Here is a 15,628-nt window from a genome sequence, read left to right on the forward strand (position 1 = left end):
CTCCTGCCTGATTGCTGGGATTAAGCTTTCAGATGAGAACAGGACTGATCTTTTAAAACTAAAGAGAAGGGAGCTGAAGTCTGCAGGCATGAAAGGCAGGTTCTCTAAGTGGCTTCTGTAAAATTCCTTTGGTCTTGACCAAGGCTTGTTGGCCCAGAGTCCACCTTTGCAGTAAACTCTGAGGATCCTTGGTGTTCTGTTGGCTGACCGCCCGAGCTGACCAGGGCCCAGGGTGTCCTTCCAGCCAGACTTTGTGACTTGATGAAGATCTGTTCTCTGCCCTGAGCTGGTGGGCAAATACAGTAGGGCCAAGGTCTAAGCTGAAAGCCAAGGGCAGAGATCATGCCCCAGGAGCAAAACCTGGCCTGACCGTTACCAGCATGCTTCTCGGGGCCTTTGGTGGCCCCTTCTCCAGGCGACTGGAGCCAGTGGCTTCTTGAGGAAGCGTCTCCTGGTGCCATTGCTGTTCATCACCTGGCAGGGATTTTCCTGCATTCCCAGTAAAACTCCTCCCAGGGCGGCGTTTCGAAAAGCCAGCTCTGTCTGTGCTCTGACTTGGAGCCGAGTGTGTCCTGAGCTCTGCCTGGTGGTGTCCACCGTGTTCCCAGGGTCCTGTTGTCCTTTCTTCCGGTGCTCCCTTAGTCCCTCCCCGATGGCCCAGCCCTCTGCAGAGCTGTGAACGGTGGCTTGGATGGGACTCATCCGGGCCCCCTGCCTCTCTCTCCTGTTGTTCCCTGAGCAGAATGTGGTTTAAGAGCAAAGCAGGCTGACCTCCCAGTGTCCGATGTCTCTGAGCGTCCTGGTGGCATTTGCTGTGGGCTGTCAGCACTCACTCGTGACTTTTGAATTTCCCTCCACCCTGACAAACCCGTCAGAGCTGTCTGCAGCAGCCCCACACAGAACGTTCTCGCTCCCAGCCCCGCCCGAGGACGAGGTGTCTGAGTAGCCCGCAGTGGTTTCTGGCACGTCTGCCCGTGCACTGGGAGCTCACCTGTGTGAGCAGCTGGGTGCATTTTGGCCTAGAGAGGGCCGGTTTGGGGCCTCGCCTGCCCTCTGCCATAATGAGAGTTAAGTGCAGTCCCTGGGGCTTCTAATTATCGAGGGTGCCTGATGGGGGAGGCGCCCGTTCTCGGCCTCCTGCAGCGAGAGCCGTGGGCCTCCTCGGCGGGGTTCAGACACGGCCTCACCTGGGGGAGTGTGTGGGTGGAGACACAGGGCCAAGGCCGGCCCCTTGCTGGCCGGGGTGGCTGCTGATCCAGCACCTCCCTGGTCTGGGGCTAGCTTTGTGCCGCAGAGAGAACAGAGCCAGCGACCACACAGTGTGCTTGGGAGCCACCGGCGGGCTCGTCGGGTGGCTGGGCGGGCAGGCTGCCTGAGGCTCCGGGACACTGGGGGCCCTGAGCCTGTGCTGACACGGAGCTTCAGTCCACCTGCTTTGCTCACTCCTCGACTAGCCTCCCAAGCACCTGTCACCCACGCTCGTGAAGGGGGCTGGCCTTGGGGAAAGCCCCCCATGAGTTTGCAGGGCCCCCAAAACACTTCCTGGGAGAGTGGCCGGCTCCTCCTCCATAAGCACCGGGGCAGGCCTGCTGGTGGCCCAGGGCCTTTCCAGCCCCCAGATTCTGAGCTTGAACCCACAGGTCTCTCCACGTTTCACACTCGGTGAAAGGCTTTTGCATTTTGGCCCACAAGACCCTGACACTCTTGGGGGTCTGAGGAGAACTAATCCCTGGAGTCCAGGAGTGGGCCCTGGGCAGCCTGATGCTTCCTGTGCCCGGTGACGGGGAGCAGGGTTCACACAGTGAGCGACCCCAGGGTGGTGGAAGGTTGAGGCCTGTGTGTCATGGGTCACCCCATGCGGGTGGGTGACCCAACCTGAACCTGCCATTGGCTTTGCTTTTTTCTTGCCCCGTGTCCATTGCTCAAGAAGACTGGTTGACCTGAAGACGGGCCCCGGGGGCAGGGTGCTCTTCCAGGTGTGACCCCAAGAGCAGCCCCTCAGGAACCCCGGGAGGCCTTATCTCAGTGAGCGTTTGATGAGTCAGTCCTGGCAGCGGCTGGTGGTGGACCAGGCCCAGTCTCTTCCTTCTGTACTTCCTGTCGGGGCTGATGTCACCACCCTGCAAGCCTTGTGGCCTTTTATGGACAAGAATTGGCAGCTCCTCTTGCTGAGGAAGTGAGTGATAAATAAAGCCCCTAGCATAAGGCTCTACCTGGGGTGAGATACCTGGGGTCGGGTTTCCCCTCCTCACACATGAGCTGGCCTTCTGGAGCTGGCTGGAGACACCTGTCTGCATTGGATGTGTGTATCAGTTCTGAAAGGCCTTGGGGCATTTGGGGTTTAAAATAAAATCAGAAGAGGGAATGGCCTCGTCACTGAAGATGTAACTTAAAACCTTTTTTGTTGTTGTTCTGTGAAGGGTGCACAGTGGAGAGCTCCGGAGGTGCAAAGGGCCTGGGGTTGTTAAGGACAGTGTTCTCAGGGGCCTGTGCTGTACCACGTGCTTCAGGCCCTGATGTCTTTCAGTCCTTGGAGCAGCCCTGCTGGTGAGGCCCTGGCCTCTGATTCTGAGAGGTCACGGGGCTAGTCATCTCCAAGGGGAGTACAGAGCGGAAATCGGAACCCTGGCCCCTCCCTTCTGTCACTGCTCCAAACGCCTGGACAGTGGTCGTCTGAAGTGTGCTCTGACGAGCCCTGTCTCCACCACCCAGGCAGCTCTGGTGTTTGTCTTCTATTCTTCCAATGGGGAATTCGAGAAGATTTTATCTGAGGGAAGGCTGCTGCTTCCAGTGAAAAACCATGATAAAGAGATTCATAGTCCTGTCTCTACCCAACTCCCACCAAGTTAGGGACGGGGAAGGCATGGGCTCAGGGACCGCAATCAGGCTGATGCCTTCATCCCGGCAAGGAACTCATTTCCCAGAACTGGGTTGTCTCTGCTGGGTGCACTCCCATGGTTCTGGGCCATGGGGTTCCTGTTTGGCTGGCTCTCTCCTGGTGTGGTGGAAGGAAGGGCCTTTTCAAATAACCTTGCAGTCCTTATGGGCCCAAATAAGGACTTCAGTCAGAACAGAGTGGGCTGAACTCTGGCGTGTCTGTGTGCGCAGCTAGGTGACGGTGTGGGGAAGGCTGAGGTAGGGTCCCTGCTGGAATGCAGTGGGGGTGTGGCAGAGTAAACTGAGTCAGGCAGAGACCTTACTGGTTGCTGAGAATTCTAACCATCCCAGTACTCAGAACAGATGCTTCTGAGCTCAGGGACAAATCCAGAAGTGCTGGGAGAAGACACACCCGCAAACCAGGGACAGTGCTTGCCTGCTACCTCGGATTACTGTGAGACCACAGGATGACAGGCCGAGACCCACTGTAAGAATTGAGAAGACCTTTCCAGACTTACGGGGTCACGGTGTTCTTCGCTGCAGGCAGGTGGAATTGGGGTGCCAGGTGGTCAAGAGCTGAGGAAATGAGAGGGGCCTCCATCGGTTTTCCTCTGCAGAAACATTTGCCCAGAAGAGTCTTCTGGTGTAAAATGCAAGTATGGGCGTGTTCCCTTTGAGTCTGTGCTGACCCCGGCGCTTCAGGGATTGGAGGTGAAAGGTCAGGAGAGGAAGGACTGGATGGGGTGGGTGGAGGTTGCAGAGTTTGGGGCTAGAATTGGACATGGAAGTGTGTGCAGGCCTCTGTGTGTGTACTCATGCATACAGCTGTATGTGCTACTGTGTGCGCGCCCACAGAGACGCGTGTGTGTGTACATGCGTGTGCATGCTCGCATCTATGTACATGTACTCGTGCACATCTGTGTTCGTGCGTGTACGTGTGTCTGCACGCCCACGTGTGTCCCACACCGCTTGTCCGCCTGTGTGCATGTGTCTGCACACGTGCGCCTGTGCGTGCATGTGTGTGTGCGTGCGTGTGTGTGTGTGTGTGTGTGTTTGTGGGCTCTGCTGCTTCCTGTTGTTCAGCAATCCAGCATCTGACTCCTCCTCACACAATTAGAGGAATTCCAGCCATCCCAGGGACGGGGCCTGGACAGCCCTGGGAAAACGGTTCCTTCTGGAAGGGATGGGAATGTTTCCTTTTATGGTAGCGTCGGCTGCTGCTGCCTTAGGCTTGCCAGCACGCGCAGGTACATTCTTGCCCGCTTGTGGAGTGGTGACTAAACGTGCCCGCAGCTGGGGCCGGCCCAGGAGGAGTGGCGGGGGAGGCCAGGGCCGGGGGTCACAGCCCTGCTGGCTCCAGACCTTGCTGGTCACCACACTGACCGTGGGGGGCAGGTGATGGAAACGGCCTTGTCTTCCCCAGCCCTTTGCCCCCACCGCCTCCCTGTCCCATCTGTTTGAGGAGACTCAGTCGGAGTTCCTTCCGCCCCCGCTGCAGGGTCTTGAAGGACATTGCTCTGTGGGAAAGTTGAGAGGGGAGTGGGGAGCGAGGTTGCTGACGGGGACCTGCTCTGAGCAGGTCCGTGGTGCTGCCCCGGGTGTGGGGTGTGTCCACGGAGGTGCCTGGCCAAGTTCCTTGCACAACCCCCCACGCCCCAGGGTTGAGTTCTTCGGGGGGTTAGAGGGAGGTCTGCTGCGGAGGGTGGGGGCAGCTACAGCTCATGCCGAGTGTGAGGCTTGCTTTTGCCTCTTTTTGTCTGGATGTTCTCTTTCCCTCCAGAGTGACCTGTAGTCAGGGGAAGAGATGGTGGCAAATGCCTGGCCCTGCGAGCTCACAGAGAGGGGTACGTTGGAGGCCCTCCTGGCGAAGGGGCAGATGACCTAGCTGAGTGGTGTCTGTTGGTGTTGAACAGTAAATCATCTCCTGAGGCCATGCGCATAGGAAGCCATGAGTCACTCCCCGTTGTCCCATCCTGCGGGGCCCTGGCCGGCCAGCAGCAGCCAGTGAGCGTGTCCTTCAGATCACCAGCGTTGGTTTCCGTGCAGTACCACTGCCGAAAATGGGCTAATCCTCCTCCCCTCCACCCCTGCTACTACTCCTCTATTACTGCTCGACTAGTAGGGCTCTGTTACTCCTCTGCTAGTAGTCCTCTACTACTTCTTGCCTAGTACTCCTCTGCTAGTATTCCTCTGTTACTGCTTGACTAGTAGTCCTCTATTACTCCTCAGCTAGTATTCCTCTGCTGATCTTCAGCTAGTACTCTTCTGTTACTCCTCAGCTAGTAGTCCTCTGTTAATCTCCCACTGGTAGTCCTCCTCTACTCCTTGCCTAGTACTCCTCTATTACTGCTCAACTAGTAGTCCTGTTACTCTTCTGCTAGTAGTCCTCTACTACTCTTTGCCTAGTACTACTCTATTACTGCTTGACTAGTAGTCCCATATTAATGCTAACTAGTAGTCCTCAGCTAGTACTCCTTCACTACACATCTGCTACTACTCCTCTATTACTGCTCAACTAGTAGTCCTCTATTACTTCTCTGCTAGTAGTCTTCTACTACTCCTTGCCTAGTACTTCTTTATTACTGCTCGACTAGTACTTCTCTGTTACTGCCTGACTAGTAGTCTTTTATTACTCCTTGCTTAGTACTCCTTTGTTACTCCTCAGCTAGTACTCCATTACTCAGCTAGTAGTCCTCTATTGCTGATTGACTAGTAGTCCTCTATTACTCTTTGACTAGTACTCTATTACTGCTCGACTAGTAGTTCTCTATTACTCCTCTGCTAGTAGTCCTCTGTTACTTCTTGCCTAGTACTACTACTGTTACTACTCGACTAGTAGTCCCATATTAACGCTCGACTAGTAGTCCTCAGCTAGTACTCCTCCACTACTTGTCAGCTAGCACTCCTCTGTTACTCCTTGACTAGTACTCCCACTGCCCTGGCAGTGCCACCACCACCCACCATGGCGACTTCACAACAGACAAGTAAATAGCAGCCATTTGTGGAATTCATTCTCTTGACTTGCCAGGCCCACTTCACCCGTTATTTCTGTTTTCCGAGCTAATCCTGCCAGGGAACCAGTAGCATATTTATTTTATGGATAAGGAAACCCAGACTTGGGATTGAAATACTTCACTGTGGGACTCCTGGGTGGCTCGGTCAGGTGGGCGTCTGCCTTCGGCTCGGGTCGTGATCCCGGGGTCCTGGGATCGAGTCCCGCATCCAGGCCTTGCTCAGCGGGGAGCCTGCTTCTCCGTCTCGGCCTGCCGTTTACCCTGCTTGTGCGCTCTCTCTCTCTCTCTCCCTCTCTGACAAATAAAGTCTTTGGGGCCGGGGCGGGGGGGGAGGAAGCGCCTCACTGCAGCTCAGATGTTAGTAAGTAGCCTGGTCCTGGGTTTGGCTGGTTTGACCTCAGGGAGTTGCGGGTATCACACGGGGCAGGCTGAGGAGGGGGAGGATGAGTTTGTCTTCGCAGTTACTGCTTGAAAGTGGGCCTCCCGCGCTGACCCAGGTCCGCCCAGATGTCCGCGGGCGTCTCTGTCAGACTTAGCTTTCAAAGTGCGGACGCTGCCGTTCTTCCGGCGCGAGGGGACTGCGTTGTTTGTGTCGGTCCTTGCCGACAGGGTCACAGCTGGAGACCGTTGCCGAAGGTTCCTGACAGCCAGGCCTCGAGACCCAGGTTGACACAGAGACCGGTCAGAGGCTGTGGTGCTGACAGGCTTCTGTTCCTCCCAAGCGGCCCCCAGACGGGCGGCATGGAGCGCCCCCCATGTACCGGACACCGCACGGGGCTTCTCCCCACCACAGGGGGGCCTGGGGCTCCAGGAACCCGGGCCTACACACGTCGTGGTGGCGGCGGTGGTGCGGGACCCTGGGGCTATCCCGCGGCGAGGCCAGCCCTGTCCGCCCAGCCCTTGCCGGCCGCTGAGCCAGCGTCCCTTGTTTACACGGGGCCGGACGGTGTTTCCCGCACCTGCACGGGCCTTCTCTCTGTCAGCCCGCACCCCGCATTCCGAGCACCAGGGCAGGCCCTCCCTCAGCCCCTGCAGACTCCGGGGAGCTTTCCCGGAGGTGGTCTCCCAGGGGCGGGGCAGGCCACCAGGGTGGGCAGTCTGAGCTCCGGGCACCTGTGCCTGTCCCTCGTCCAGCGAGGCCCCGGGTCGGCGCGGCTGGCCGTTGTGCGGGGGGCCCCGCGAGGGCAGCAGGCCGGGCTTTCTGCTCCTGCGAAACGGGCAGCTCTTCAGAAGCCCGGCGGGGAGGCTTCTGCCTCGAGCAGACGTTAACCTGGATGTTTCCTTTGTTTCAGACCGAGAGGACCAGTCCATTCTGTGCACGTAAGTGTTTCTGTCTGGGGAGTGGGGCTCGTGTCACCCCAGTGTCTTCTGGCTCGGAGGTCTCCTCCCGAAACCCGGGCTGGCAGGGAACATTCCTAGTCCAGCCCCACCCATTCCCCAAGGGATGGGCCTTAAGGGAGTAGGTTTGCTGCTCGCAGCCCTGTGGCACGGGGAAGCTTTATTTCAGGCCAAAGACTGGCTTGCCCTCCTCAGAGAAGCCTGTGTACAGTGTGGGGAGGTTCGTAGCAGAGAGGGCCACGAGTCCTCAACAAAAGCAGGGTTGGGAACGGATTGGCCCCTCCAGAGCACGTTCCTTTTGGCTCAGAACGGTGGCTTTCTCAGCCTGCTCCGCTGTAGGCACCGGGGCTGCTCGCCTGGGTCCTCTGAACTCAACAAGGAGATAAATAAACCCCGTTGCCTGCCGGGGGACTTGATGGTACAGAACATTCCTCCAAGTGGTTTCGAAGGGACATGCATAAGTGCCTTTGACCTCTGAGTCAACAGCTGCCTAAAACTGATGCCTGAGACTTTTGGACACAAAGGCTGCCAAGTGACCGGGGCAGACAGTGTGTATGAACGTCCTGCTTGCTGTCCGGCCTCCAGAGGGCCATGGGAAGCGGCCAGAGTGAGGATTCCAGAGCTTAGCACTTACCTGCTTCTTCCCTTTTTCTGCCACTAGGGTTGGGTCCCTCATTGACACCCAGCCGAGTTGGGGGCGGTGGAGCATGCGTCGGGAAAGGGACGGACTTCAGGGATTTGGCCATGTCTCCCCTGAGAACTTTCTTGCCTCTCTTGGCAGGGGTGAGTCTGGAGCCGGCAAGACAGAGAACACCAAGAAGGTCATTCAGTATCTGGCTCACGTGGCCTCCTCACACAAGAGCAAGAAGGACCAGGTGAGTGCGGGCCGTCCTCCCACAGAAGCGCCTGGTCTTCCCGAGGAAGAGCCTTTAGTGATCCGTGGTTTGGAGTGTTTCGGGGATCAGAGCAGAGGCCGGACCCACTCTCGCGGCGGCTGCAGCTTGGCCGTCCCAGGAGTGGGCCCGCTGGTAGACCGCTTCTCCCCCAGCCTCCTAACTTTCCGAGTTGCTGTGGAAACGGGAGACCACCGGGGTTTGCAAAGCCGGCGCTCCTGGTGTCGGCAGCTAATAGCTGTTTAGCCTCCACCCGCGAGGTCGGAAGAGAGATTCCAAAACTTGGTTCTCAAGTTGATGGAGACCTGCAGCCTCTCAGGCAGGCCTGCTTTTGAGTCCCTGCTGCTTTCCCCCCCGCTGTTGAGATGCCTCTGGGTGGACAGTCCCCCAGGGAAGAGAGGAAGGGTAACTGGCAAGTCATCTCACTTCCCTTTTTTTCCCCCTTCCTCTTGATGGATTTTGGTCGAACTCAGCAGTGTCCTCGCTAGGTGAGCCTTGCACGTTTACTGCACGTTCTGCACCGGGAATGCGTGTTCTGCCCATCGTGTGCCCTTGGATTATGTATTTTTTTTTTCTGAGCAGCTTTTCACTCCACACCATTGTCACTTTCTGCGGCTAGACCTGTTCTCTTAGGCTCGGCTCACTGACTGTCTTGGGAGAAGGGGCGGGGTGTGACACACGGTGACCTCTCATGCACTCTCAAATGTCTGCTCCTGCAGAGCGGGGGTACGGGGCTGCGTCTCCGAAGCTCTTCTCACAAATGGTGGCCGGGCCCCGAGCTCTCCCATGAGCACGGCAGCCGTGAGGCTCCGTGCCGAGCCCTGACCAAGGCGCAGTGGAATGGGCATCCACTCCCCCAGAGCCCCGCGCCTTTGGCGTCTGGACCAGATGGGGATGGCCGGCCCTCCACTGCCACCCCTGTGCTGGTCAGGAGCCGCGCCTGGAAGGCCCCCCACATTGGAGCTTCCCAGGGTTGGGGGTGATCCGTCTTCAGCATGCCCGTGTGGTGCTCTCTCTCTTTCTCTTAAGCACACACTCTTAAGCTTCCTTGTTCAGTCTAAGTGCCCAAGGTGTCCCCTCAAGCCATCAGGGGGACCTGCGCCGTGTCCGTGGCTCCCCCTTACTGGGGAGTTGTGTGCAGCGTGTGTCAGTAAGTAGCGGTGTGTGTCCCTTTGCATGCAGACCTGGGGTGTGTCCAGCAGAAATGTCCTAATGAGTACAGTCTTCTGGAATGGCACCAAAAGTAACTTTTCATGTGCCAGACTTCTCAAGACATTCTGAATCTTTTTCCGTGGGGCGTCAGGAGTTATATTTAGAAACTAATAAAGTTCTTCTCGCTCCCTCTCTCCAACCCCCCATTTTCCATTCTTCTTAAACACAGAACTGTGAGGTTGGGAGTCCTCTAGCTGTGGTTTCCCGTCTCTGAATTTGTGGTAAAATCCAGTTTTCAGCTATTTATTGAATGCCTAGTATGTGCCTGGGTCCCTGGAGGGTGACCTTGGAGTCCCTGCCCTGGAGGATGAGAGACAGAGCAAGAACAGAGACCCATGTGCCTAAACTACAGGGCCCGGGCACTCTGCTCAGAGATGACAGCGTGCTGGGGGTGGGGTGATAAGCGATAACTTGTCACATCCTATGTCTCAGGTGGTAGTGCGTGACCGGACACTCTGTCCCCGGCTGGAGAGACTGAGTGGGTTGCCTCTGTCTTCCGATTACTGCTCAGGCCCTCCGTTGTAAAAGCCACAGACAGATGGGTTGATTTCCTTGCCCGAAGCCGTACAGCGATTTTCCATACGCAGCTGGGGCTTGAACTTGGTTTATGGCTATGAGATGCTTGAACTTGGTTTATGGCTCTTGTGTTCTGGAGCCTGTCATGGCATACAGTGGGCCAGAGCTGTCCCTTGCAGTGACCTGGTCACTTGTCCCAGGACTGCCCCCCGGGATGTCCCAGACTTCACCTTGCCATGGGAGGGCTGGGCTTGGCCAGGCCTGCAGGCTGGTAAGGTACAGCTTGGGGGAAGGGACTTTCCAGTTCGACCTCTGTAGCCTGAGCAGTGACCTTTGGCCCCTCCTCCTCTTTCTCCTTCTGCTTTTTATATACTAGTTGGAAGCCACTGGCAGAAACACCCCAGTAAAGCCCTTCAGAATCCAGATGGGTGATTCCATCACCCATAGTATAGGAGTATAGACTACGAGCAGGAACTCCTCATGTCATTGTATGCAAATATTGTTGAAAAATAGAGGTCTTTTCTGTGCCCAGTTGTGGGTCAGTAAAGAAGAGCCCAAACATTAGCCCTCATTGTTGTGTGCATGGAGCCTGGTTCTGGCCTCCAGAGCGGCTGTTCCCTACTTGGCCCGGCGGCTCCATGTTCCACAGCAACAGCATGCGGTCCCAAAACAGAGACCTCAGCTTTGCTTCCAAGATGGGGCTGGCGGCGGCGGGCTCTGGTGGGGACCGTGCTCCCATCCGCCCATGGAAACAGGAATGGGAGTGGCTCAGCCAGCCTGGCAGCCTGGCCTGTGCTTTGAGAGGAACATTTTAGTGGGTGGGGGAGCAGTGCTCATCCAAACCTGGCTTCGCAGGCCCCTCCCAGCCCATTTGGGGCATTGGGGTGGGGGGCACGTCCTGGGACTGCTGGTGCCAAGCACACAGGGATGGTGTGTCCAGTGGCTTCGACCCCTACCCCTCTATATGGCTCTGCTGACCTTCCTTTACTCATCTCTGTGGCGTGAAAACAGAAGGCTCCCTTGCCCTTGCGGGGAGCCCCAGCCAAGGATGGCTGTTGGAGGAGGAGGGCCTGCTCGGGCCCCTTCCCGCCTCTGGTGGGCTCGGGGCTCTGCAGACGCGCCTTGTCTGCAGCAGGTGTGCCCAAACCTCACGACTCTCCTGGGAGCTCCTGCTACTACCAGTTTTCCCTTTCATCACTCACAGGCAGCCGTTCCCGGAAAATCCTGGCTCGAGTCCAGCCTCGCTAATAGATACAAAAGCCAGCCTGGCCCCGTGTGATGTTCTTTCCCCCTAGAGAGAGCCCAGGTATTAAGGTGAATGAGAGCCCAATTCTTCTCGGCCAGTGTCAGTGATTACCTGGTCTGCTCAGAAGGTGATGGCTGCTTCCAGAGTTGATGGAACCTGACAGGGTAGAGCCCCATGCAGGGCTGGGGCGGGGCGGGACATGTGGCGGTGACGGATAGGTGTGAGGGAGAAGACTTGAATCAGTACCTGCTTTGCTGATGGAGAGCTGGGTGACCTCGGGTAAATCATGTCTGCTCCCTTGACTTCCGTTTTCTCTTCTGTGAAATGGGGCCACCTGATTTTGCCTAACCTGAGACTCACGAGGACCCAGGGTTAAGAAGGCATAAGGGGGTGTTTTGTCATCCACTGCGTCCCATGAGACCACAAGTAGAGTTCATCAGTGTTCTTGATAAGCAGTTCGGGACCCATAGTGGGCCTTGTTGACCCCCTACTCGGACACCTGACATGCTGGCTGCTGGCTTGGGGGTTGGCGGGACAGGGTCCAGCGAGGAAAATGCAGTGTTTGTTAGGACACAGATGAAATGAGTTCGTGTCTCCTTGTCCTGTGAAAAGGAAAAAAAAATGTTGTTGGGTGTCAGGTGGGGCTTAGAGGCACGGAGGGCAGAGAGAAGCCCTTGTACCTAGAGGGTGGGGACTCTGTCCCCGAGAAGACATGGCACCTCTCCTTGGTTCTCAGTGCTGCTTCCCAAGGCGTCCCCCACAGTTGGTCTGGGCTGTCGTCCCAGACTCCGAGAGCGGAGAGAGCCACCCACCTTCCCTTTCTAGGGACACGGGTTGGTCGGTCCTGGTAAGTCAGTCCGAACCAGTGAAGGTTTCCAAAGGCCTGGTGGGAAGGTTGCTCCCGAGTGACACGGGCCAGGCCAAGGTTGGCGTGGCCAGAGCCCGCCTGGAAGCTTCCGTCCCTGGCACGGTGGGCGTGTCGACACGGCTCTGCCGCCGTCCTCCTCTGCCTGGCGGAGCAGGTTTGGCAGCCCGAGCTGCTGCGCCGCCTTCACTGCCCCTCCGGGTTCCCTTCTAGGGCGAGTTGGAGCGGCAGCTGTTGCAAGCCAACCCCATCCTGGAGGCCTTCGGGAACGCCAAGACGGTGAAGAACGACAACTCCTCGCGATTTGTGAGTAGAGGCGTCCAGCTTGCGGGGCCCGGGCTCCCACCCAGAGCTCGGCACGTGTCGCCTTCTGGCTTGTTGCCCTCCAGTCGGTGTAGCTCTGCATACGTGGCTTCTTCAGCCCGGTGGCAGAAGGCCAGTGGGGGAGAGTAGGGGGTTACCTGCCAGTCCCACCGGTTGTCCCTGTAGCCCACAGCCCGTTAGAACCTGGGGCCAACTCAAGGAGTGGGGGACACTCTTGTGCCTCAGCAGAGGGGTGTGGGCGCCTCTCGACCATGTCCTGGCCCTCTGAGTCCAGAGTACTCAGGCAGTGTGGGCACAGGGCCCCTGGCCTCCCAAGCTTTTGTCCCTTAGGCTGTAGGAGGGGGGTCCTCTGATAGCTTCCTCTGTCTTTCCTTAGGGCAAATTCATTCGTATCAACTTTGATGTCAATGGCTATATCGTTGGAGCCAACATTGAGACTTGTATCCTTGGTTAATTGCCGCCGGGGTCCTGGTTCCAGGCGGGAGGGGACGAGACGCTGGTGCAGAGCAGCTGCTCCGGCAGCTCTCCCTCATTACGGGCCTTTCAGGGCACCTCACCTGCGGTGTTGGGAGGAGTGCTGTGAGCAGCTCATGGAATCCCGGACCCTGAACTTGGATGGTTCTTTAGTAGCCGGACAAAGTTGTACCTCGAAAGGAATGGGATGACGAAGACCGTCCATTGTGGTTCCCGGAGGGGCGGGATCTGAGCAGGTGGTACTCGATTTCTCCCTGGCGTGGGCATTCCAGCCTTGCTGGCGACAGTGACCTGCTCTCCATCCCCGTGTGAGAGGGGGCTCCTCAAAGACAGGGCTCTGAGTGTGAGATCTGCTGTTCGGCAGGCCGTACCCCTCGAAGGAGAAAGCCAGGGTAGTTGGTTTTATTTTGCCATATGCCGCCTGCTCAGGTTCAGTTGCTTTTGGCCGGGGTAGGGAAAGTGCCTTCTCTGCTGATGCACAGTTCCTTAACGTTTGCGAAGATCTCTTGGAGAAATCGCGTGCCATCCGCCAAGCCAAGGAGGAGCGGACCTTCCACATCTTCTACTACCTCCTGTCCGGGGCTGGGGAGCATCTCAAGAGTGAGTAGTGGGCCCAGCGGCCTGGCCTATGGGCTGCTGGCCCCCGTCGGGCCGCACGTTCCGGGGGGGGGGGGGGGATGGAAACGTCATCTCCCAAGGCCTTGGCCTTCTGTTCTGACCACGCCAGAGAAAAGCCAGGGCAGTGCGGTCTGGCTCTGTGAGTCTCGGGGCCCCGGCGCTCTCCGAGGCTCCATGGAGGGCAGTCTCACATGCTAAGGGGAGAACATTCCTGGCTACTCTGCAGTTCTGGGCCGTCTCAGGCCTTGAGGGCTGCTTCCCATTGTCCCACACTTTGGCGGTCACAGTGCAGCTTAGAGCACTGGATGCGGCGCCTCCCCGACCCGTCTTTGCCCTCCACCCCTCCCAGCCGACCTCCTGTTGGAGCCGTACAACAAATACCGCTTCCTGTCCAATGGGCATGTCACCATCCCCGGGCAGCAGGACAAGGACATGTTCCAGGAGACCATGGAGGCCATGAGGATTATGGGCATCCCCGAAGAGGAACAAATGGGTACAGAACTGGGCCTCCTGTGGCTGAAGGAGGGGAGGCGGGGGGCTGCTCATCCCACACCCTTGGAGGCGTTGGGAAGCCTGGGGAGAGTTTCCCATTGGCTCTGAGTCTGAGGGAGTCCTGTAGAGGCCGGGAGGAAGGTCTTGAGATTGTGGGAAAATGGTACCTCAGGCTTGAGTGTTAGGGTTGTTTGCTCCCAGTGGCCCCACAGGCATTCGTGCCCAGGGGAATAGAATAGGGCCAGGCGCTCAGCTGCTCAGGGCTGGGGTCGTCTCCATTCCTGCTTTGTGTTGGTGGGGTATGGGAAGGGGCCAGGGCTGGGACCTTTGCGTTGGTGAGGGGTGGGACATGCCTGTGCCTTCCTGTTTCCTCAGAAGGAGGATAGAGAGGCCTGTGGCTTTATTTTCGAAAGATTGGGGGAGAGGGAGAGTACACCCTGTTCTCTGGCATGAGGCTTGGAACCACCTTGGCTCAGCCACAGACAGTATGTAAATGGTGGGCATGGTTTTGTCCATTCATTTATAAAACTAGGCAGTGGGCCCTGAGGCCAGAGACATGTTCTTGGTCCAGATTTAGAAATTTTGGGAGGTTTTGTTTTGTTTTGAAGGTTTTTTGCTTATTTGACACAGAGAGAGCACAAGTAGGCACAGCAGCAGGCAGAGGGAGAGGGAGAAGTAGGCTCCCTGCTGAGCAGGGATCCCAATGTGGGGCTCGACCCTAGGACCCTGGGATTATGACCTGAGCTGAAGGCAGCCACCCAACCGACTGAGCCACCCAGGCGCCCCAGTTTTGGGAGGTTTTTGTTTTTTTTTTTTAAAGATTTTATTTATTTATTTGACAGAGAGAGAGATCACAAGTAGGCAGAGAGGCAAGCAGAGAGAGAGGGGGAAGCAGGTTCCCCGCTGAGCAGAGAGCCTGATGCGGGGCTCGATCCCAGGACCCTGAGATCATGACCCGAGCTGAAGGCAGAGGCTTAACCCACTGAGCCACCCAGGCGCCCCCAGTTTTGGGAGTTTTAACAGAGCTTGGGTCCAAGCATTAGGGCTGCCCAAGCCAAGGTCTGTCTCTCCAGGGTGGTGGGGCCCACCTCATGGCTTGTCCTCTTCAGGGGCCCCTGGGGGAGGGACCGGCCCCACCCAGGGGCTTATTCCAGCCACCCCGTCCCCAGTTCTGAGCTGCCTTTGATTGTCCCCCAAAGGCTTGCTGCGAGTCATCTCGGGCGTTCTTCAGCTTGGCAACATTGTCTTCAAGAAGGAGCGCAACACGGACCAGGCGTCCATGCCCGACAACACAGGTAATGCTCATGGTCCCGACACCTGGAACACAGGGCCCGCGATCTGGGTTTGGATTTGCTCGGAAAAAGCCTCAGGAATTCCAGCCAAACCAAATATACATTATATGTATATTTATGGCTGGCTGTCGCGCCTTTTTTTTTTTTTTTTTTTTTAAGATTTTAACTATTTATTTGACAGAGAGAGCGTGAGTGGGGGGAGGGCTGAGGCAGAGGGAGAAGCAGAGTCCTCCCTGCTGAGCAGGGAGCCCTCCATCCTCGGGCCCCGGGATCGTGACCTGAGCCAAAGGGAGGCGCTTAACTGAGCCACCCAGGCGCCCCACGCTCTGTATCTATCTGTCTATCTATCCATCTATTTATCTATTTTTCTTTCTTTCTTTTAATAAAATACAAATGTCACCCTGGCATATCCTCAGGGAGTAAGCCTCAGAAGGAGCTGGAAAAGCCCTTGGTTGTGTGGACCGGGG

The 15,628-nt window shown here is 57.2% G+C and overlaps 1 protein-coding gene across 1 annotated transcript in view; it reads left to right on the plus strand.

Moving 5' to 3' along the window:
- MYH9 (myosin heavy chain 9) overlaps positions 1–15,628 on the plus strand; it is a 90,718-nt gene that overhangs the window by 41,940 nt on the left and 33,150 nt on the right. The window contains exons 4-10 of the mRNA XM_080811686.1: positions 7,184–7,211; positions 8,011–8,104; positions 12,175–12,267; positions 12,662–12,725; positions 13,261–13,359; positions 13,727–13,870; positions 15,069–15,164. Of these exons, the coding sequence (XP_080667812.1) occupies positions 7,184–7,211; positions 8,011–8,104; positions 12,175–12,267; positions 12,662–12,725; positions 13,261–13,359; positions 13,727–13,870; positions 15,069–15,164 (618 nt within the window). The remainder of the gene's footprint in view (positions 1–7,183; positions 7,212–8,010; positions 8,105–12,174; positions 12,268–12,661; positions 12,726–13,260; positions 13,360–13,726; positions 13,871–15,068; positions 15,165–15,628) is intronic.

Source organism: Martes martes, assembly GCF_963455335.1.
Source record: "Martes martes genome assembly, chromosome: 8".
NCBI lineage: Eukaryota > Metazoa > Chordata > Mammalia > Carnivora > Mustelidae > Martes > Martes martes.